The sequence below is a fragment of the Molothrus aeneus genome, chromosome 16, assembly GCF_037042795.1.
Source record: "Molothrus aeneus isolate 106 chromosome 16, BPBGC_Maene_1.0, whole genome shotgun sequence".
In the NCBI taxonomy this organism is placed as follows: Eukaryota; Metazoa; Chordata; class Aves; order Passeriformes; family Icteridae; genus Molothrus; species Molothrus aeneus.
In genome coordinates this window covers 8,917,945-8,940,208 of record NC_089661.1, presented here as the reverse complement: position 1 = coordinate 8,940,208, position 22,264 = coordinate 8,917,945, and the positions used below count along the sequence as shown (strand labels likewise).

The window sequence follows — 22,264 nt, the reverse complement described above, 5'->3', positions numbered from 1 at the left end:
TTTAAGTACATCACAAATTGATCATGATGAAGAGAAGCATTCAAAATAAATTTTTTTTCTTTCCACTCTGAAAGAATTTGAGAATGCTGCAGTGGTAGTTATTGACAAGAATATATCAATGTGCTGCTGATACCCACCACAGGACAAAGATTATTTTTATTAACTTCTCTTTTATTTGTATGTCTCTAAGAGTTGTAGTTACACTTTGAGTGTTTTCTACTTTTTCTTCCACAGTTCGTTTTTCGCAATATTTCCATGTGTTCTGGGTCATAAACATGTGCCATGTTTGATGTGTTATCGTGGGTACAGGTAATAGAATATTTCTCTCCTTGTTTTCCAGATCACTCTTGCTCTTTTTATACTTTTGCCCACTCTTTGCCCCTTAGAACATTTCTCTGGATTTTCCCAGTAACTGTCTTTGGCAGCTCCTTAACAAACTCCACCTGAAAGGCAAAAATACATCGTGTTTAAATTCCCAGCTGCAGGAAAGACACATTTTCATTATGGCTGGGGATAAAAGGATGGGAAGCTGCAGAGCCAGGGCTGGGATGATGAAATGCTGACTGAATGCCTTGCCCATTTGAGCTGCTGTGAAAACTCCAGTACTCCAGGAAAGAAAGACTGGGCCCTCATGAAGTAAAATTTCACGACCATTGCCTCCCCCTGGGTCCATTCTAGCACACACAGCCAACCCAAGGCTGCAGCTGCATCAAACCCTGTCATCTCCTTTTATTTTATCTAACTCTGGTTGGAGTGTTTGTCAGAAAGGTGTTGAAAAAGAGCTGAGGTGGGACAAAAAATGCACAACTTCAGGTACAATGAGAGAACCTGTCTTTTTGGGCTGTACTTACCTTCCTTGGATACTTGTATGGTGCAGTCACCTTCTTGACATGTTGCTGAAGTTCAAGAGCTAATTTTTTTTGATCATGTGATTCATAGAGTGGAGCTAAAACAACGAAAGCTTTGACCACCTGTGCCACAAAAATGAAGGGGTTCCATTAACTTCCAGAGGTGGCAATAAGGGAATACATTTGTTTGGAAAAGCGAATGTCAAAATTCAGAATGCCAAAATTTGATCTTTTTCTTTAATTTCCCTTTTCATTAGCTGTTTATTAGAGAATGCTGTGCTATGAAGGACCCATTCTGGAGCAGGGGATTTTTTTTCCATATTACCATCTTTTTTTTTCCTTAATGTTATATCTTAATACAGCTGAAAATCTTGACTCTGTTGGTCAAAGAAATGTTGCAAAGTTGAAAATATAAGACAAAAATTAAACACTCTGGATGTCACTGCTACACTGCACTAAGTGACAAAACAAGAAATAATCAAAATTTCATTGCTTAGACAAAAACATGTCTTAATTAGTCTGAAAAGCTAAAATATTTTTCCCCACATAAAAACGGCAAAGAAAGAAATAATTCTGATATTGTAAGATCGATTAAGATATGGATTTAAAAAAAATTAGCCTATTTTAAAAATATTCAACATATTGAATTCCAAGGAAGCCTGGTACATATAAGGAAGTTGGTACTTAGTAGAAAGGGTATTTATTTTACGTTTTTCCCTATTTTGCTTTACCTCCCCTCGCACTGGGTCGGGACTGCTGACAACGGCCGCCTCCACCACTGCTGGGTGCTCTATCAATGCACTCTCCACTTCAAAGGGGCCAATGCGGTACCTGGGGAGCACAGAGACAGCTCAGCCCAGCAGCAGGGACCAGTCCTTGGGCTTTCCAGGCTGCATTTCATCAGGCAAATCTGAAAGGAAATGCCTTACCCAGCAGAGTTAATGATATCATCAGCTCTTCCAACAAACCAGATATATCCCTCTTCATCCATAAAGCCTCTGTCTCCAGTGAGATAAAAATCTCCACACAGAGTGGCAGCAGTTTTCTCTGGATTATCCTGGCAACAATCAAATATTTCAGAAAAGGTATCTGATTATTAGTGAAACATAATGCATTTCCTTAGCAGTGATGCTAAAAAATGAACAAAAATAATTTTTTCAGTTGTTCTCAAAATAAGTGTGTTCAGTACGGTTTCATATTTTCAACTAAAAAGCCATATTAATTAGCAGTTTGATGCCTGAAGTATGTGGCAGGTGGAAAAGAGCACTACCCACTAAAGAATGTATGTAGAGATTTCTGTACTAGAGAGAAAAGGTTGTGCTCTATCAAAATGCCCATCCATCACAGCAAATGTGTGACCCACAAAAATGTGTAACCCACTCTGTTCATGGAAATGATCTATCATTGCAGGTGGTTGCCACAATAATATCCTGTCAAAAGAAACTTTTTACCCTTAACTGACAGGATCAAAACTCAAATGAGGTCATCTGCAGGAAAAACTTCATTATTTGCATTGACCTATAGGACCTCTACATCCAGTGTAACCTCTTGGTTACACAAGAAAACACTTTGACAACAGAAGACAGAGTGAAAACCAGAAGCTATAGTATTGAACTTGTAGAAGTTTCTTATCCCTTAGTAAGCAATTACATTTTACAAGTTGTTGCTTGAATATGCTACAAATATCCAAATATTATGGGGGTTCAGAAAAGGATTAAAAACATAGCTAGGTCCCCCAAAGCTTATTCATTAGGATAGTTCAGTTGCAGGGGAGAATATCTTCAAGTTTGCCTGGGTCTACTGTTTTCTTAAGAATGTTCTGCCCCTCAGCATCACCACACACTGATCAGGCTCAAAGGCCTCAAGTAACCCAGTGAGACTTTCTGAGGATCCTGCATGGAATTCTGCTCCTGGCAGCCCTTTGCCCTGGCTCTCTCCCGAGCCCCTCAGCAGACACAGACACAGCGAGTCAGGCTCACCAAGTACTCGGAGAACAGACAGAAGGGCCGTGTGGGTTTCACTCGGACAGCAATGGTGCCCTCTTCTCCTTGAGGCACAACAGCCCCATGCTCATCTACGATCTGCAGAAAGGACAGACACAGCAGGGCTGCTTTGATCAGCTCAGAGGAACATCTGCTGCAGCTCAGTGCAGGGCACAGAAGGGGCACAGCACTGCCTTACTCTTCTACCCACAACTGCCACATACCTGCACATCATAAGGGGGAACAGGTTTTCCCAAAGAGCCTGGTTTAATTTTCATTCCTTTCAGATTGGCACAGATTGCCACCTGCAGAATAGATTTTTAAAATATTTTTTAAAATTGTTGCAAATCTTGTAAATTTTATTATTATTTGCATTAGGCATCTTTCCATGACTTTGTTGTGACAAGGGCTGAAAGGGACAAAGCACTGTGTTTTTTTTGAGAACATCAGAGGGGTTGAGAGGCATTTCAGGTCAGACCTGTGAGAGCTTTGATTTGTTGAGTCTGAGCCAGTGGATTGTCCTGCAAACACTTGACTTTTATTTTGCAGGACAGCAGATTATTATTACAGATCTTATTTCAATACTGGGACAATTAATTTGGGACCATTTCAAGGGCAAAATGAGAGAAACCCTGAGATCTGGTTCTTAATAATTTTGTTAATGTTCACTTACAGAGAAGTCTGGGATGTGAGCTGGTTTAATATTTGCCATTAAAAACTCAGACAGGCCAAATTGATAGCTGGAGCAAATTATGCTTTCAGGGTTTTTTGGAAGAAAAGATGAGAAAAGGATCTCCTACAACTTATTTGATCTGAAGTGTCCCTGGCATGGTTTTTTCAGGTGTCTAAACCATTAGAATATGCAGCTTGCTGACTCTGTAACTGTATAATAGTAATTATACAAAATATTTTTTTTTTTAATCATAGAAATGATTCTAACATTTTCCATTGATTTATCAAGGATGTTGTGCCTCTGGCAGTCTTATCTTTGAATGGGTATACTACAAGAATTAATGCAAACGTACTGTTTCGGTCTGGCCATATCCTTCATGGATATCCACCCCTGTCTGGGTTTTCCACTGGGAAAACACTTCAGGATTGAGTGCTTCCCCTCCAGTTACACAGTGCTTCAGACTAGGGAACTTGTACCTTGAGAGGAAGAGCAAATGAAATAATTCTCTTAACTCCTAAAATAAGCAGTGAGCAATCTTAGCTAAACAGACTTCCTCAGCTTTCTAAGTATACCTAAGACTGAAGGAAAGGCTGAATAGGATGACAGAGCCTGAGCTCTCTGCTAAAACCTGGATTGGCTTTTGGTAGGATGAAAGACCTATGTGACAAGAATGAGTACATTACCAAAGATGTGAAAACTTGCAAACCACTTCTCACAAGCGGGCTATTTTACAGAGTAACATGACAGGAAGAACAGCTGCCAAATAACTCTCAGCATGTGGAACTCCTCTAACTGCTCCCTTCATTCTCAAGCATGTGAGAACAACTCTATGGTGCACCAGTAACTCCCTGACCCAATGCTGCCTAAAACATTGACTTAAATTGAACTGTGAAGCCTAAGTTCAGAGGAAGTGACAGCTTAAAAAAAAAAATCTCCTTTGTTTCCTCAGTGCTGTCTGTTCAAAGACCCAGCCCTGAAGCCCATTAGCCTATGGTGTGGCTAATTCTTCTCACATTTGAAAATGGAGAGTGGTCTTTACTGAGAGCAAGCTTTGCTAATTAGGCTTCCTTGAACTGAAAAAGAGAATTGAGGAACCTCAGGAACTAAGCATGCAGAGGTGTCCCAGCATTATAGCCCAGCCTCCCTCCCCTCCCTGCTGTACCTGCTCATGTCATGTTGGACCAGCATGCGGAACCCGGTGGGAGCTGTGCAGAAGGTGGTGATGGGATATTTTGAGAGAGTCTAGAAAAATAGGAAATTACTGTGCTGAAAAGAAAGTGTGATACTGGGTATGACCTTGTGAATGTGCAGGTGATTAACACAATTTACATGCTCAAATGTCTGCAAGATGAAAACCCTAAAAATGCTGTACCAGGCAGTCCAACTCCTGCATAATATGGAACTTTCTGTCCAACAGAAGTCTCTCATGTAAATGAAGGACCAGTGAGAGCAGTAGCTCCAGTTAAGGGTTTTCGGGGGGTTTTCCAAGGTGTCTGTGTCCCAGGCTGAAGCCTAATTGATCACAGGGAACTATACCACAACTTTTCCAGTATTATTCTTGGGAAAGGCAAGGTTTCCGCCCCACACAAGCGGCCAATGTTGAGGAGAATCATCCAGCTGAGTGGTTTTGAAAAACAGCTGGGAAGAGGAATAGGCATTCTGGTACCTCTGGATTGCTTGGGATGCAGGGATTACTCACCTCTCCAATAACTTCTGGTTGAAACAGTGGCAAATTGTGTATAAAGACACAGGCTCCACAGATCCATGGTGAAAAAACACTGCCATAGGCTGATTTTGCCCAGCCAGTATCAGATGTATTCCACATTACATCTGAAGGAGTCAAGTCCAGCCAACGCCTGATGAAACAGCAGAGATGAAAAAAACCTTCAGGGAAAGCAAATCAGTACCAAGCCACAGATTTAACTTTTAAGGTATAATGAAATGGCCCAAGGTTGCTTTAGCTTTCAGGGAAGGTTGACCCAACATTAAAGCACTTGACTTCCTCTGGTGTGGTTGTAGGGACACTTTCTTTATTACTCCTCTGCTTTCAGCCCTGCAAATGACACAACTCTGCACATAATGAGCTCAACTGGGCCTTCAAGAAGGTTTTAATAACAAGGGTTTTACCATGAGAGAGGAAAGATGAAGAAGCTGCAAATCCTACAGTCATGAAATGCCTACATTTACTGGAACGTTATGGTCTCGTGTTCAGTTTAGTGCTGATCACAGCAATTAATCAGGACCCTGGGGGGAACTGCAAGGTAATACCTGCCAGTGGTTGCAAATCCAATGCCGTAACTGCTGTAGGAATGCAGCACCATTTTTGGGAAGCCCGTAGTTCCACTGGTAAAATACACAAGCATTGGGTCGTGACTCCTCGTCTTGATACATATATGGTCAGCAGATGCAACCCTACAGAAGAAATTATGTATTCTGGTCACTGCATGCGGTTTTCCACCAAGGAAGCAGTATTTTTAATGTTCAGAAGATCAACAGGAAAGCTGCACCAAATTATATGATCTTACCAAATCCATGATATATCACAGGGAAAAGTTAGAGAACACATTTTGCCTGTCACGTACACTCTGAATCACAAGGCTGAGGAGCAAGAACAAGCTGAAGGACCTGAATTTCGGTCCCAAAACCGAAATGGGTTGCATGAATATGTACTTAATGCAGTGTAATCACAGTGCTGCAAGTTGACAGAAATATAACTCATTCACATTTTGAAAATTACTCCCACAACTCAGCAATGTCTCCTGAATGATACAGCTCCCTCCACCTCAAAGAACTGGAAAGAAAAGAGCTGGATACTCACGCAAGGAGTTCTTTGAAGTTCAGCCACCCATCCCTGCTCCCTTGGCCTACAATGAGTTTACTTTTCAGGAACTGGCTGCCAGACAGGACAGATTCCACTGCAGGTGCCAGCGTGTCATTGGTAACAATGCACTTGGCCTTTGAAGCCTGGAGTCGGTATAAGATGTCTTTGGCTGTTAGTTGGGATGTTCCTGGAAAAAAGACAATTCCTGGAAAAAAGCAAGAGGCAATTGAGAAAACTCAGCATTTCCCAAAACTACTTGATTATGTCTCTCTGTTGATGCTGATTGTATTCATCATGGATGTTTCTCAGTTTAAAAGCTGAGTAAAATAGATCTATTGAATTATTAATGACACTAATTCTATAAGTTCTTCCATTATAAATTCAGCTCCCTTCCAATGTATGTGGTCAAGTGTGGCCTTTGGTTGCAGCCATTCAGCCCTCGCTGGCTGAATTGACTGATTTTGACTGACCATGTCTGGCCCTGTGCTTCCTGTGTGGGTGCTGCCAATTCTCCTTCTAGGCAAAAGAGCAGCTGTAGAGGCCCCAAGAGAATATTCCTGTTTGCATTTTCTTCACCCTAATCTAACAGATGGCTTGTGGGCTCTGTTTGCTTTCTGTCTGCACCCACCGAGTCCGTGAGTCACCCACCTGCTCGCATGCAGGCCACATTCAGGAGCCACCACTCAGGAACACGAGGCAGAATTGCTACAATTCTGTCTCCTCTCTGCAAACCACAGGCCTCAGAAAGGACATTGGCTGTCTTCTTGGACAGAGAGCCCAACTCCTCAAAGCTCCACTTCACCTCCTCTCCCTTATCATTGACCCACCAAAAAGCTGGATTTGCTGGTTTTCTTCCATCCTACAACATGCGAGCAAATATTAAACTAAGACAAACTTTAAAAGGTTCCACTTCAATACAAAATAACTCTAAACTAAGCAAATCATCCCTCTCAATCACTCTCTTAGGGTGACACCTGTATTTCTGATAAACAAAGTAACACAGTGCTTTCCACTCTGCAGCCAATACTGCCCAGTACCCATAAGTAAAATGGATTTGTATCGTCTGAGATTCTTTCCACTTTGTCCTCATTTAGTCTGGAATAGAGACAATTTTCTTACTATGTCCTGGTAAAGTGGTGTGATTTATGAATTTAGGATCATTGTAGTGTTGATAACACACTCATGTTTTAGTTGTTGCTAAGCAGTGCTTACTGTAAGTCAAGGACTTTCCAGTTTCCCACACTCTGCCAACAAAGAGGCGCACAAGAAGCTGGGAGAGGTCATAGACAGGACAGCTGACCTGAACTGCCTGAAGGGATATTCCACTTCACAGGAGGTCATGCTTAGTTTATAACCTGGGAGGAAGTTTATTGGGAGGTGTTTGGGGATGGGCTGGGCATCAACCAGTGGGCAGTGAGCTCCTACTGCTACTAATATGATGATTATTATTATTATATTTCAATTCTTAAACGGTTCTTTCCTCAACTCATGGGTTTTACCTTTTTTTCCTCCTGATTCTCCTCCCCATCCCATTGGATGTGTGTGTATGTGTGTGTGTGAGATCCAGGGGCTCTGTGGTTCTCAGTTGACAGCTGGGGTTAAACTACAATTCAATGTCTATAAAATAAAAGACAAATACTACCTTTTCCAGTTGTGTCCACTTATCTAAGACATCACTTGCAAAGTTGAAATATTCTGGCACATCCTTTTCACCCTGGTTTATAGATTCATAATGGGAAACTATCTGAGATGTAAGAAGCCGGTTGTTTCCATGGAATGTTCTGGAAGGTGACCTGAGAATCCACAAACACTGAGGAATCCAGGATTTAAGAAATGTTCTCATGATAAATGATGTTTTATCAGATGGTGAGGGGAAGGAATCAGGTGTACATCTAAGGAATCAGTCACCTGGAATGAAAGAAAATTCATTTAAGCGAATACAGTTATTGGATGCTGTCCCATGTATGATGTTGGATAAATGAATGCAAACCAGCTTGAATAAATAGGTTGCTTACACACATCCTCATTTCATGTCATGTTAACCTGTATTTTTGTGATGTGAACATTTAACATTATGGTATATAGAAGGAACAAGCACAGTCACCTTGAGGTTAATAAAATTAGCAGAGTTGTTGCTATGAATCCTGCAACAAAAACAACAACTGTGGAATCTCGTCCAGCTGGAATAAATGGTGGTTTAACCTTAGTAGCATATGCAGGAGGCATCAGCCTGAGGCCATGGTAAACAGGATAGTAAAAAAAGGACACCTAGCCAGGTCGTGATGAGAAGAGTGGGGTCATGGGAGCCAATATGTTAATAGAACTATCCTATATTTGATCAGGTTTCTGGTTCTTGTTCTCACTTGGTTCAGTACCTTTTACAAATAAGGTCATGTTCCGAGTTTGCATTCCTGATTGGACCCTTGCCCTCAGAAGATTCCTATACCTTGTAATATTTGCCATGCCCCCTCCCCCCCATCTTTGGATCATGCCCCCAGACTCTGTGACTTCTACGTTTGTTATTTTGCTATTAAAGTTTTGGTGGGTTTTTTTGGGGTTTTTTTGGTTTTGGTTTTTTTTTTGGGCAAGACCATCATTCCCATCCCTTTTTTTGTCAGTCCCCCCAGCCAAGTCAAACTAGGGGTCGCAGCGAGTGAAACTACAATGACTGGCGCCCGAACAGTCAATCAATCTTCTTCTGTTTGATTTCACTGGGTTTTACCAGTCATAAGGGCCTTTTTATTTCTCTTCTGTGGATTAAATCAGCAGGCCTGACATGGTTACAAGCAACCCTCGGAGTCAGATCTTTTGGGTGCCAGCCAGAAAAAGCAGGTAAGCGGAGAGAAGAGACACTTATTCCTGCTGCTCCTACCCCAGCCAGGTGGGCATACCCCACCTAATCCCGATTATTATGGGAATAAGACTGTCAAGACGAGACAGGGACATATACGATAACTTTAAATTTTTCTTAGCAGTCCACAGAAGAAAGGCCCAAAATCAGGAGTTAAACCCCTCTAAAATGATTGTTTCGGAACTTTCTGGTGACTGTAGCCAGTAGCGCCGTGCCAGGCTCAGCCACAGCCAGGCCCCTGCCCTCACCCACCCACCGGGCACGGCCCAGCCCGGCCACTTGTGCCTCAGCAGCTGCAGCCCCGGCTCGGCGCTGCGCAGTGCTGCAGAACACGGCACGGACTGTGGAGCCTTCTCTGTGGGATTTTGGAATTTTGTGGGTGTCACGCTTTATGACCTAGCTACCAGAGGACCCTCTTGTCATGTGTCTGCTGCCTGCTTTCTGTGTGATTCTGAAAACGCTCAAAGCCAAAGAGCACCGACTGCCGGTGCTCAGCCCCTCCCTGGCCTTGCGGGTGTGGCAGGAATCCGGGGGGTCCAGGGCCACTTCACTGTGCAAGATCCCTTCCCAAACCGAGACTGCTTTTAACCCCTCACCCTGGGGATGGAACGCGAGGGTGGAACCTGTCCCAGACACAGGAAGCAGTGCAAACCCCTGCCCCTTCGTGTTCCTTCCCCCATCCTCCCGCAGACTACCCCACAATGGAACTTGACACAAGTTACTCACATACCCTGTCATCCCCTTCTGCCTCCTCTGCTCAGGATCCCTCTCAGATCCCCCCCACCTTCTCTGCTCCTTCACCACCCCAGCCTCTCTCCCGTCCATCTGAATATCCTGTTGTACTACCTGCTAACCACCCTGCTAACGTCTATGCCACCAGAGGCACCATGATGCCTCAACGTTCCCCCTTCAACTCCACTCCACCACTCCTGACTACAACTCCCAGCATGCCTCAGGCCACGCCCCCAGGGAGCCAGAGCCACGCCCACCATGGTCCCGGAAGCGCTGCTCTCCAACATGGCCGTGCTCCTTCCCCATGGCTGTGCCCAGACCAGAGCACGAGCTCTGCCTTTACCCTTCCAGCAATAACAACACTGTGCTTGCATCCTCCCCCCTCCTCAGAAGAAAACCTAATCCCTTCTAGAGCCAGTGATTCCATTGATCCGTGGCAGAAGAGCCAGATGAGTATGGTAAAGAACAGAAGGGGAAAGGCTGGTCCTACATGGGAACCTCGAGCCTACAGGGAAATACAAAGACTATGTAAGGCTGCCAAAAACTATGGACAGGCTTCTCCTTTCTTCAACAGTCTAATGCAAGCTGCTTTCACTGCATATCTTTTAACCCCTCATGACTTAAAGCATGTGATGACTGTGCTGCTGTCTCCAGCTGAATTCACCCTGTGGGAAAGGGGGTGGAAGAGGCTGTTAAATCAATTGTTGCTTATTAAATCAGTTGTTGCTTCACTATGCTGAAGACCAGGCACAGGCAGTGCTAACACTAGAACACTCAGCTGGGGAGGGAGCACATACCCAGCCCCATGATTAGGCTGCAAACCTCCCAAAGCCAGTGCTTGATGATATTAAAAATGCAACAAGGAAAGCACTCATGCAAATGCCTGATGGTAACACACCTGCTCCAGACTTTGTAGATATAAAGTGAAAGCCTAGTAAACCATGAATAAAGCTAAAGTTTTGGCTCCCCTTCACCAGAATCATCCACAAGAAATCGTTTATCATTATATGGATAATACACTTATTGCAGCTGAAAATTACCCATCTTTACATTCAACTTTGAAAGCCACCATCACAGCCACCCAACAAGCTGGACTGACCATTGCAGAGGAAAAGATACAGCAAACATCACCCTAGAAATATTTGGGACTTAAAATTCTCTCTCAGACTGTTACAAACCATTAATTGGGTTAAGCATTTGCTAAAGATCATTAATAAAGATTTAGTTCTGTTGTTTGTTTTGTTACATGCCTTTTTAATTTGGTAACTGATTCTGCTTATTTTACAGGTGTCATTGAGATAGCTGAAAATTCATTCCTAGAGACAGTTACTAATGATCAGTTATACTCCTTGCCGAAAACTTTTATTCCTTCTCAGAAACAGCATCCCTGTTTTGTCATGTATGTACGTTCTCATTCTTCTTTGCCAAGATTCTGACAGAAGGTGATAAACAAGCTAACATCCCTGCACTAACACACGTTGTCACTACATGCCCTGACTGCCAGAAATATTCTCTGCTGTCTATTGGGGCAGGAGTAAATCCTTGAGGGCTTCACAGTTTACAGATTTGGCAAAGCAGTGTGACCCATTATGTGTCTTTTGGTTGCTTTAAATGTATACATGTTTCCATAGAAGATTCTCAGGGGCAATCTTTGCCTCTGCTCACAAAGGTGAAACAGCAAAAGATGTTATTAAACATTTCCTACAAGCATTTTCAATTCTAGGCATCCCACAAGAAATAAAAACAGATCATGGTCCTGCCTATGTCTTTTACCCCTTGTCTCATGTCTTCAGTTGTAGCTGTTTATTCTCACATCTTTGATGCACAGATTTCAGCATTGGTCACATTTTATTCTTCAAGAAAAGTTACTTATTTAAAATTTGAACTATTGTCTTATTCCTTAGTAGAACCTTATACAGTAATATTTAATCTGCCCAACAGGCAAATGAGTTCAAATACCCAGAGCTTAACGCAACTTAATCTTTTCAGTGGTGTCTGCCAACATAAATAATCTGGATGCAGATTTTGCCCCCCAAAGAGTTATTTTGTCAAAAGCAGCAGAAATTTATGGTGTTCTGCACAATCTTTGGACATTGTGCAGAGAAACACTGACCACTTGTAAACAATCCTTAATCACTTAGGAAGATGTTTCTCCTTTCTCAGTTTGCTCTAATTCTCTGATTTAGCTGTAACTTGCATATTTCGGAGCATTACAATGACAAAATCTACACAATAGCCTATGAGAGAAAGAGGAGGGACATAATATTTAGGAATATTTAGGGAAATGATATTCAAGACTGACAAGATGAAACAGATTTGGAAGTTGGGATTCCCAAGTTCTCTACAAAAACGTCCTCCAAGAATACTGTGAGAACCTTCCAAGTTTTTAGCACTTTCTCACCTGCAAATGTAGAGGTGAAAATGAAGACAGAAAACTGAGGAAAAGACCCAATAATGGCAAAGTTCTCAGAATGAGAAGTGAGACTCAGAATGATTATTCCTGATTTAATAACATTTGCTTTGCTCAGTGATCATCAACACCAAGAGTGCAGATAAATAACATTTTCCTCACCTTTCTGCTGTGGACAGGAGAGATCAGGAGCTGCTGGGGGAGATCCTCTTCATTCATTCCACTCACCTGTTAGGACATGTTTCCCATATGAGGCACTGTAAGGATCAGCTGTTCCCTGGAGATGTGAAACCTGGAAACTCCTTCATAAAGGTTTTGGAGTGAAACTCTTCTGACTTTATTGCTCACCTCTTCTGGAGTAACGAGAACAGAATGTGGCACAAAACAGACCAAGCAGCAAATTCTTCCTGTGGAGTAACTTTTTTCTTGTAATCATTTACACCATTGTTAATTGTGCATAATTTGCACCTTAACCTAAAGCACTTTTCCCTCCAGTTTAACCATTTAAGTACATCACAAATTGATCATGATGAAGAGAAGCATTAAAAAGAGATGCATTTTCCCTTCCACTCTGAAAGAATTTGAGAATATTACAGTGGTAGGTTTTGGATGTTAATTAATACCCACCACAGGACAAACATATCTTCTTAAAAATTTCTCATTTATTTGTAATTTTCAAAGCCTTGTAGTTTCACCCATTTTTTAAAGGAAGATGTTTATACAAATTGTAATAAAAAAAATTAGACCTCTGTATGCACCTGAGTCTTTCTCCCATTCCACACTTTGAGTCACTTGCACTTCCTTCCTTCTGAAAATTTGTAGGTTGATGGCAAAAGTGGTTCCAATACCACATATCCTCAAGAATGTTTTCTCCTTTTTTGTTTTTCCTGATGTTCTCCTTCTGCTCTGGGTCATGACAACCTGCTCTGTGTCTTGTGTCATGGAGAATTTCTCTCCACATTTTCCAGATCACTCTTGCTCTTTTTATACCTTTGCCCACTCTTTGTTCTTTAGAACCTTTCTCTGGATTTTCCCAGTAGCTGTCTTTGGCAGCTCCTGAACAAACTCCACCTGAAAGGCAAAAATGCTCCCTGTAGCCAAATAACTTGTGGGTAATTTTCCAGGTGCAACAAAAGATTGTGAAAACACTTTTAGCACAGGATAGCTGGGGATAAACATGGGAAGCTGCACAATCAGGGCTGAAATGGTGGAATTCCTTACTACACCTTGTAGCTACTGCACAGACAGTACTTGCAGGGAGATGTACCACGATCTCTAGGAGCTGAGTGCTTCAGCTTTCAGAACAGGGAGTTCCTGGTGTCTTTCCTAGTGAGAAGAGATGGATTCCAATCCACTGATGCTAGCAGGAACTTTTGTTTTGATTTAGCTATCTGTCAGAGGAGAGCTCAAGGTAGAGCTGGTTAGAATGGAATGCCTTGCCCATTTGAGCTGCTGTGAAAACTCCAGCACTCCATGAAAGAAAGACTGGGCCCTCATGAAGTAAAATTTCACGACCATTGCCTCCCCCTGGGTCCATTCTAGCACACACAGCCAACCCAAGGCTGCAGCTGCATCAAACCCTGTCATCTCCTTTTATTTTATCTAACTCTGGTTGGAGTGTTTGTCAGAAAGGTGTTGAAAAAGAGCTGAGGTGGGACAAAAAATGCACAACTTCAGGTACAATGAGAGAACCTGTCTTTTTGGGCTGTACTTACCTTCCTTGGATACTTGTATGGTGCAGTCACCTTCTTGACATGTTGTTGAAGCTCATGTATTAATTGTTCTGGATCATGTGATACAAAAGCAGGAGCTAAAACAACAAAAGCTTTGACCACCTGTGCCACAAAAATGAAGGGGTTCCATTAACTTCCAGAGGTGGCAATAAGGGAATAATTTTTTTGTGAAAAGTGAATGTCAAAATTCAGAATGCCAAATCTTTTTCTTTAATTTCCCTTTTCATTAGCTGTTTTTTTATCAACTGCTGTGCTATGAAGGACTCATTCTGGAGCAGAGAATGTTTTGCTATTTTCCACTTTTTTTATAACTTTATACATTATTAAACTTTCAAGAAGTTCTAGTACAGAAAATAAAGAGAGATTAAAATCTTGTCCCAGTTGCTCAAAGAAATGTTGCAAAGTTGGAAAAATATAAAGCAAAAATTCAACACTGGATATCATTGCCACCATATGCTTAGTAGTGAATGAGAAATAATCAAAATTTCATTGCTTAGACAAAAAGATCATATGATTAGTCTGAAAAACTAATTTTTTTCCCCACATAAAAATCTGAAAGAAAATAATTCTGTAATTGTAAGATCTGTCAGGGTATGGATTTTAAAAATGTTTATTCCCACCTAATTTCAAAAGTCTGCAACACTGAATTCCAAGGAAGCCTGGTACATATAAGGAAGTTGGTACTTAGTAGAAAGGGTATTTATTTTACGTTTTTCCCTATTTTGCTTTACCTCCCCTCGCACTGGGTCGGGACTGCTGACAACGGCCGCCTCCACCACTGCTGGGTGCTCTATCAATGCACTCTCCACTTCAAAGGGGCCAATGCGGTACCTGGGGAGCACAGAGACAGCTCAGCCCAGCAGCAGGGACCAGTCCTTGGGCTTTCCAGGCTGCATTTCATCAGGCAAATCTGAAAGGAAATGCCTTACCCAGCAGAGTTAATGATATCATCAGCTCTTCCAACAAACCAGATATATCCCTCTTCATCCATAAAGCCTCTGTCTCCAGTGAGATAAAAATCTCCTCGCACAGAGGCAGCAGTTTTCTCTGGATTATCCTGGCAACAATCAAATATTTCCAAAAAGTTATCTTATTGTTAGTGAGTTGTAATGCATTTCCTTAGCAGTGATGCTAAAAATGAACAAAAAATTGTACTCAAAATGAGTGTGTTCAGTACTGCTTTATATTTTCACTGAGGTGTCACTACCTCAGAGCCTTATGATCCTCTACATGTGAGGGGTTTGTGCTGTAGCTTGTGTTTGTGCTGTTGGTCTGGTTTACATGTTGTGTATGACAGGCATCTGTACAAAGGTTTCTCTGACTGCAGTGCCTGAGGGAATGGGGGTACCTCTGACAGTGGTATGAGGGAATAAAATACCTGTGCCTTGGAAAGCCTCCCTGAGCTTCTGATGTGTAAGAGTAGAATTTATGGGCTATCCTTCAATAATGTTTAAACAAAGATTAGAATGGAATAGAGGGAAAAGAGTGATGCTCTGAACATGAAGGGCATGGCACATATCTGGAACAAGGTATCTCCTGGTTCATGTTGCATTTTGAAGCTACACTCTGTCAGTCAGTCTGTTCCTGAAACTATGCACTGATGAGGCTCAAAGTCCTCAAGTAACCCAGTGAGACTTTCTGAGGATCCTGCATGGAATTCTGCTCCTGGCAGCCCTTTGCCCTGGCTCTCTCCCGAGTCCCTCAGCAGACACAGACACAGCGAGTCAGGCTCACCAAGTACTCGGAGAACAGACAGAAGGGCCGTGTGGGTTTCACTCGGACAGCAATGGTGCCCTCTTCTCCTTGAGGCACAACAGCCCCATGCTCATCTACGATCTGCAGAAAGGACAGACACAGCAGGGCTGCTTTGATCAGCTCAGAGGAACATCTGCTGCAGCTCAGTGCAGGGCACAGAAGGGGCACAGCACTGCCTTACTCTTCTACCCACAACTGCCACATACCTGCACATCATAAGGGGGAACAGCTTTTCCCAAAGAGCCCGGTTTAATTTTCATTCCTTTCATATTGGCACAGATTGTCACCTGCAGAAAAGATTTTTTAAAGATTTTTTTAAAATTGTTGCAATGTCTTGTAAATTTTATTATTATTTGCATTAGACAGGACTCCTCTTTGTAACTTTGTTGTGACAAGGGCTGAATCAGGACCAAAGCACTGTGGTTCTCAAGAACATCAGAGTCTGGGATGTGAGCTGCTTTAATATTTTTCATTAAAACCTCACACAGGACAAATTGATACCCAGAGCAAATAATCTATTTTAGTTTTGCTTTTGAAGTAAAGACGGTGAAGGGTTTTAATACCAGTAATTAAATTTATTGCAAACGTACTGTTTCGGTCTGGCCATATCCTTCATGGATATCCACCCCTGTTTGGATTTTCCACTTTGCCAACACTTCAGGATTGAGTGCTTCCCCTCCAGTTACACAGTGCTTCAGACTCAGGAATTTGTAGCTTGAGAGGAACAGCAAATGAAATAATTCTCTTAACTCTTGCAAAGCACAGTAAATAGACTTAACTGAACAGCCTCCCTCAGCTTTCCAAGGAAGTACACCTAAAACTTCACAAGCTCCTTTGGAAATGACAATCATCACCCTGTTATGCACACCTTGACTAGAATCCTAGACTGCTTGAGTTGCCACTGAAGATGATGTGGTTTATCTCTGTGGCAATAGAAGTAGGTTTTTCTGCTGGAAAATGCATGAGAAAAAGTGTTTCCTTGGGAGAGCTGACATAAAAGGAGGAATCTGAACAAGTACATCAAATGTGTGTGGAAAGCTCAGTTATGTGCCAACATCTAAGCTCAGATATAACACAGAGAATTTTCTAGAGCAAAAGGAAGGATGAATAGATACACAGAGGCTGAACTCTGCTAAAACCTGGATTGGCTTTTGGCAGAATGAAAGACCTATGTGACAAGAATGAGTACATTACCAAAGATGTGAAACTCCTTGCAAACCACTTCTCACAAGCTGGCTATTTTACAGAGTAACAAGACAGGAAGAACAGCTGCCAAATAACTCTCAGCATGTGGAACTCCTCTAACTGCTCCCTTCATTCTCAAGCATGTGAGAACAACTCCATGGTGCACCAGTAACTCCCTGACCCAATGCTGCCTAAAACATTGACTTAAATTGAACTGTGAAGCCTAAGTTCAGAGGAAGTGACAGCTTAAAAAAAAAAATCTCCTTTGTTTCCTCAGTGCTGTCTGTTCAAAGACCCAGCCCTGAAGCCCATTAGCCTATGGTGTGGCTAATTCTTCTCACATTTGAAAATGGAGAGTGGTCTTTACTGAGAGCAAGCTTTGCTAATTAGGCTTCCTTGAACTGAAAAAGAGAATTGAGGAACCTCAGGAACTAAGCATGCAGAGGTGTCCCAGCATTATAGCCCAGCTTCCCTCCCCTCCCTGCTGTACCTGCTCACATCATGTTTGACCAGCATGAGGAAGGCAGTGGGAGCTGTGCAGAAGGTGGTAATGGGATACCTTGAGAGAGTCTAGAAAAATAGGAAATTACTGTGCTGAAAATAAAGTGTGATGCTGGGTATGACCTTGTGAATGTGCATGTGGTTAACAAAAGAGGCCAATTTTGAGAGGCATCAATCAGCTGATTGGTTTAAAGTGCCTTAAGGGAAGAACAGGCACTCTGGCAACTCACTGAAAATTCAGGAAAACAGAGCCTTAATTCAGGTTTATGCCATATTCTGAATACTGGCCCACCCTCAGCCTGCCCCCAAGGCAGCTGGAAGTCCATACCTGAAGTAAGGTTTAGATTCAATATTGGGCAATACAGCAGTGATCCCAAGATCTTTATATCCTGCATCTTTATCCTATTGTCTTCTACACTCGAGCAATGACACATGGCTTAACCAGGAGGGAAAACATTTGTTCCTTGAGTTTAATGGGCACCCGATGGAGGGATGATTCCTTGGGATGTGGGAAGTACTATCCCTGCTGCTACTAAGCAATGTCGCCCATGGACTGGAGCCCAGTTTGTTTCCTTCACTTTTGTAAAATGGAAATAAATATTACAGTATAAAATGTTAAGCTTACCTCTGCAATAACTTCCGGTTTAAACTGTGGCATATTGTGGACAAAGACACAGGATCCACAGATCCATGGTGCAAAAAGACTGCTCCAAGCTGCTTTTACCCAGCCAGTATCAGAGGTGTTCCACATTATATCTGAAGGAGTCAATTTCATCCAATACCTGATTAAAAAGCAGAGATGAAAGAAATGCTGCAGAGAATGTGAGAGACTCAGACCCAGGTCACAGCAGGAGGCTTCATTAGAAGATGTGGTGTCAGCAAGTGGGGCTCTGTAGAAAGTTTCAGAGAGTTGAAGAGTCTTAAATATTCTCTGATTTCCCTTCCTTCCCTCCTGCTTAATGTTTTGAGCATTTATTTTTCTTGTGAACAGTGCAAGACATCTTCATCTTGAGTTGCAGAATCTGGATCTAGAGCAGAACCCAAACAGATCATCTGGAATAGGCTTTCCCTACCCAGTGCAGTTGAGACATCAGCTAAGTCACAACTCATTTCTCCAGGAAACTAAACAAGTTACTTTTCTGGCCCCTTGATGACCAGCTTCCAACTCAGAATGCTTTGGGAAAAGTATCCTTTAATTTTCAAGATGAGGAAGAAGCAAGATCCTACAGTCATGCAATGCCTGCATTTACTGGAATGTTATGGACTCATGTTCAGTTCAATGCTGATCACAGCACTTAATCAGGACCCTGGGAGGAACAGCAAGGTAATACCTGCCACTGACTGCAAATCCAATGCCATAACTGCTGTGGGACTGCAGCACCATTTTTGGGAAGCCCGTAGTTCCACTGGTAAAATAGATCAGCATTGGGTCTTGACACCTTGTCTTGACACACTGATGGTCAGCAGATGCAACCCTTCAGAAGAAATTATGTATTCCAGTCACTATGTGCAGCTTTCCACCAGGGCAACAGCATTTTTATAGTTTAGGAGTTCGACAGGAAAATTGGCCAAAGTGAATGATCTCACAAAATAAGTGGTAACACAGGTAAGAACAGTTAGAGAACACATTTTGCTTGTAATGAGTATGCCGTGTATGCCAGAACTTTTAAGATATGAGCACCTATAGAATATTTCAGTGACTTTGTCTGCAACTGTTTTAGCAAGGGCACTCCAGGTGCTGATTATGGAGCAGCAACCAGAAACCAATGAGCAAAAACCAGCCCCCACTTGAAATCAACTAAGGTTATTACACCAAGTACATTGATCTTATTACAAATAGTAGGTCATTAATGTTCAAGAGACTGATGGACAATTCAGATTCTTTGAGCTACCAGGATAGTATAGAAAAGAAAGAACTGAGCACCAAGAGCTGGCAATGGTATTTTCCCATTTAATCAAGAGCCATTAGAATGGGCTCTGGCAGACAAGCTCTTAACAATTGTTTAGAACTCTGTGTGCTTGTCTGGTGATTACAGTAGAAGCAGAGAGCTTCTAAAAACTGGCAGGCTGCGAAGTGAAGCTGAAGGACATGAACTAAGCTCCCAAAACCTGGATTGGATGAACCTCTACCAGTATAGTAACAAATCAGGGAGTTGACAGAGGAGTGCAAAAATGTAACTTACTTGTATTTTGAAAATTACTCCCACAACTCAGCAATGTCTCCTGAATGATACAGCTCCCTCCACCTCAAAGAACTGGAAAGAAAAGAGCTGGATACTCACGCAAGGAGTTCTTTGAAGTTCAGCCACCCATCCCTGCTCCCTTGGCCTACAATGAGTTTACTTTTCAGGAACTGGCTGCCAGACAGGACAGATTCCACTGCAGGTGCCAGCGTGTCATTGGTAACAATGCACTTGGCCTTTGAAGCCTGGAGTCGGTATAAGATGTCTTTGGCTGTTAGTTGGGATGTTCCTGGAATAAGGACAATTCCTGGAAAAAAGCAAGAGGCAATTGAGAAAACTCAGCATTTCCCAAAACTACTTGATTATGTCTCTCTGTTGATGCTGATTGTATTCATCATGGATGCTTCTCAGTTTAAAAGCTGAGTAAAATAGATCTATTGAATTATTAATGACACTAATTCTATAAGTTCTTCCATTATAAATTCAGCTCCCTTCCAATGTATGTGGTCAAGTGTGGCCTTTGGTTGCAGCCATTCAGCCCTCGCTGGCTGAATTGACTGATTTTGACTGACCATGTCTGGCCCTGTGCTTCCTGTGTGGGTGCTGCCAATTCTCCTTCTAGGCAAAAGAGCAGCTGTAGAGGCCCCAAGAGAATATTCCTGTTTGCATTTTCTTCACCCTAATCTAACAGATGGCTTGTGGGCTCTGTTTGCTTTCTGTCTGCACCCACCGAGTCCGTGAGTCACTCACCTGCTCGCATGCAGGCCACATTCAGGAGCCACCACTCAGGAACACGAGGCAGAATTGCTACAATTCTGTCTCCTCTCTGCAAACCACAGGCCTCAGAAAGGACATTGGCTGTCTTCTTGGACAGAGAGCCCAACTCCTCAAAGCTCCACTTCACCTCCTCTCCCTTATCATTGACCCACCAAAAAGCTGGATTTGCTGGTTTTCTTCCATCCTACAACATGCGAGCAGATATTAAACTAAGACAAACTTTAAAAGGTTTCACTTCAATATAAATCACACTTGGCAACTCCTTTCTTGGAGTGATACCCATCTTTCTGACAAACAAAATAAAATGGTGCTAGTACTATCCAGTACCATTAAAAAAATTGTATCATTTGAGATTTGCTCCACCATGTCCTGGTTTTGACTGGGATAGAGTAAGCACTGCTTAGCAACAACTAAGTCAAGGAATTTCCAGTTTTTCACACTCTGACAACAAGTTGGTGCATGAAAACTGGGAGAGATCACAGACAGGACAGCTGACCTGAACTGTCCAAAGGGATATTCCAGCCACAGGAGGTCCTGCTCAGTTTATACCCTGGTGGGAAGTTGGTTGAGAGGTGCCAATCGCTGTTTGGGGACAGGCTGGGTGTCCATCAGGGGGCAGGGAGAAATTGTGTTGGGCATCATGCATCTTTTCTGGGTTTTCTTTGTTTTTCTCTCTTTTTTTGTTATCTCCCTTTTCATCACTACTATTTCTACTAATACTTCTACAATAGTGATAATTATTATTAATATTCTTTTTATTACTATATTTTATTTCAATTCTTAATCTGTTTGTTCCTTCACCCATGGGTTTTACCTTTTTTTCCTCCTGATTCTCCTCCCCATCCCATTGGATGTGTGTGTATGTGTGTATGTGAGATCCAGGGGCTCTGTGGTTCTCAGTTGAAAGCTGGGGTTAAACTACAATTCAATGTCTATAAAATAAAAGACAAATACTACCTTTTCCAGTCGTGCCCACTCATCTAAGACATCACTTGCAAAGTTGAAATATTCTGGCACTTCCTTTTTACCCTGATTTACAGATTCATAATGGGAAGTAATCTGAGATGTAAGAAGCCGGTTGTTTCCGTGGAATGTTCTGGAAGGTGACCTGAGAATCCACAAACACTGAGGAATCCAGGATTTAAGAAATGTTCTCATGATAAATGATGTTTTATCAGATGGTGAGGGGAAGGAATCAGGTGTACATCTAAGGAATCAGTCACCTGGAATGAAAGAAAAGACATTTAAACCAGACAGTTATTGGATGCTGTCTAGTTTCTGATGCTGGGTGAACTAATGCAAACCAGCTTGAATAAATAGGTTGTTTGAACACATCCATGCTATCCCTATTATTTTATGTTCCTCCTTTGCTTGTAAAGGGATTGTGCACTCCTTTTCATTAGAATATTTTTCCTTTACTTTGTCAGCTGATGAATGACTCTCATATCTCATCTCTAAAATTTCACTTGCCAGTCCTTTTATCAATATCTATGTCTGGATTCCTGTAAATTTTATATTACTTTGCCTGCTTACAGAAATGAAATACCACTACTTTTGAAGTGTTTTAGGAGACTATCACCTTGACTTAAAACTGTCTCTGTAATTATGCTATGCCCTAAACCTGCACTAGATGGCGAGTCACACTGAATTTATGGACCAATAAAACTGATGAATTTCTGATTTGTTTTCTAATGAGTTCTATTTTCTTTGAGGGCATGGAATAAACTCAAAATAGACAGTAGGTGAGCAAAGGTAAAGTGCCAAAGATTTCCATTTGCTTTGCACTTCAGCTGAATTGTGCAGCTTGGGAAAA

The 22,264-nt window shown here is 42.1% G+C and overlaps 2 protein-coding genes across 4 annotated transcripts; both read right to left on the bottom strand.

Annotated features, from left to right (window-relative positions):
- Positions 1-356: 356 nt before the first annotated feature.
- On the bottom strand, positions 357-8,167 carry LOC136563459 (acyl-coenzyme A synthetase ACSM3, mitochondrial-like). Of its 2 annotated transcripts, XM_066560854.1 has the most exons (13): positions 7,967-8,167; positions 6,973-7,183; positions 6,322-6,529; positions 5,772-5,915; positions 5,203-5,359; positions 4,666-4,745; positions 3,856-3,979; positions 3,055-3,135; positions 2,828-2,929; positions 1,778-1,905; positions 1,580-1,679; positions 852-971; positions 357-443 (listed from the first exon to the last, which is right to left on the bottom strand). In XM_066560854.1, exons 1-13 carry the CDS (start codon positions 8,165-8,167, stop codon positions 357-359), a joined length of 1,743 nt encoding a protein of 580 aa, XP_066416951.1. The 2 variants fall into 2 exon arrangements, with proteins under 2 accessions (XP_066416951.1, XP_066416952.1); XM_066560855.1 differs by lacking the exons at positions 357-443; positions 852-971; positions 1,580-1,679; positions 1,778-1,905 and adding an exon at positions 1,968-1,979.
- Positions 8,168-13,287: 5,120 nt separating this feature from the next.
- LOC136563456 (acyl-coenzyme A synthetase ACSM3, mitochondrial-like) lies at positions 13,288-21,609 on the bottom strand. 2 transcript variants are annotated; one of them, XM_066560847.1, is made up of 13 exons: positions 21,409-21,609; positions 20,425-20,635; positions 19,774-19,981; positions 18,823-18,966; positions 18,117-18,273; positions 17,481-17,560; positions 16,396-16,519; positions 16,012-16,092; positions 15,785-15,886; positions 14,980-15,107; positions 14,782-14,881; positions 14,033-14,152; positions 13,288-13,388 (listed from the first exon to the last, which is right to left on the bottom strand). In XM_066560847.1, the coding sequence occupies exons 1-13, from the start codon at positions 21,607-21,609 to the stop codon at positions 13,302-13,304; spliced, it is 1,743 nt and encodes a 580-aa protein (XP_066416944.1). In that variant the 3' UTR covers positions 13,288-13,301. The 2 variants fall into 2 exon arrangements, with proteins under 2 accessions (XP_066416944.1, XP_066416945.1); XM_066560848.1 differs by lacking the exons at positions 13,288-13,388; positions 14,033-14,152; positions 14,782-14,881; positions 14,980-15,107 and adding an exon at positions 15,170-15,181.
- Positions 21,610-22,264: the final 655 nt, after the last annotated feature.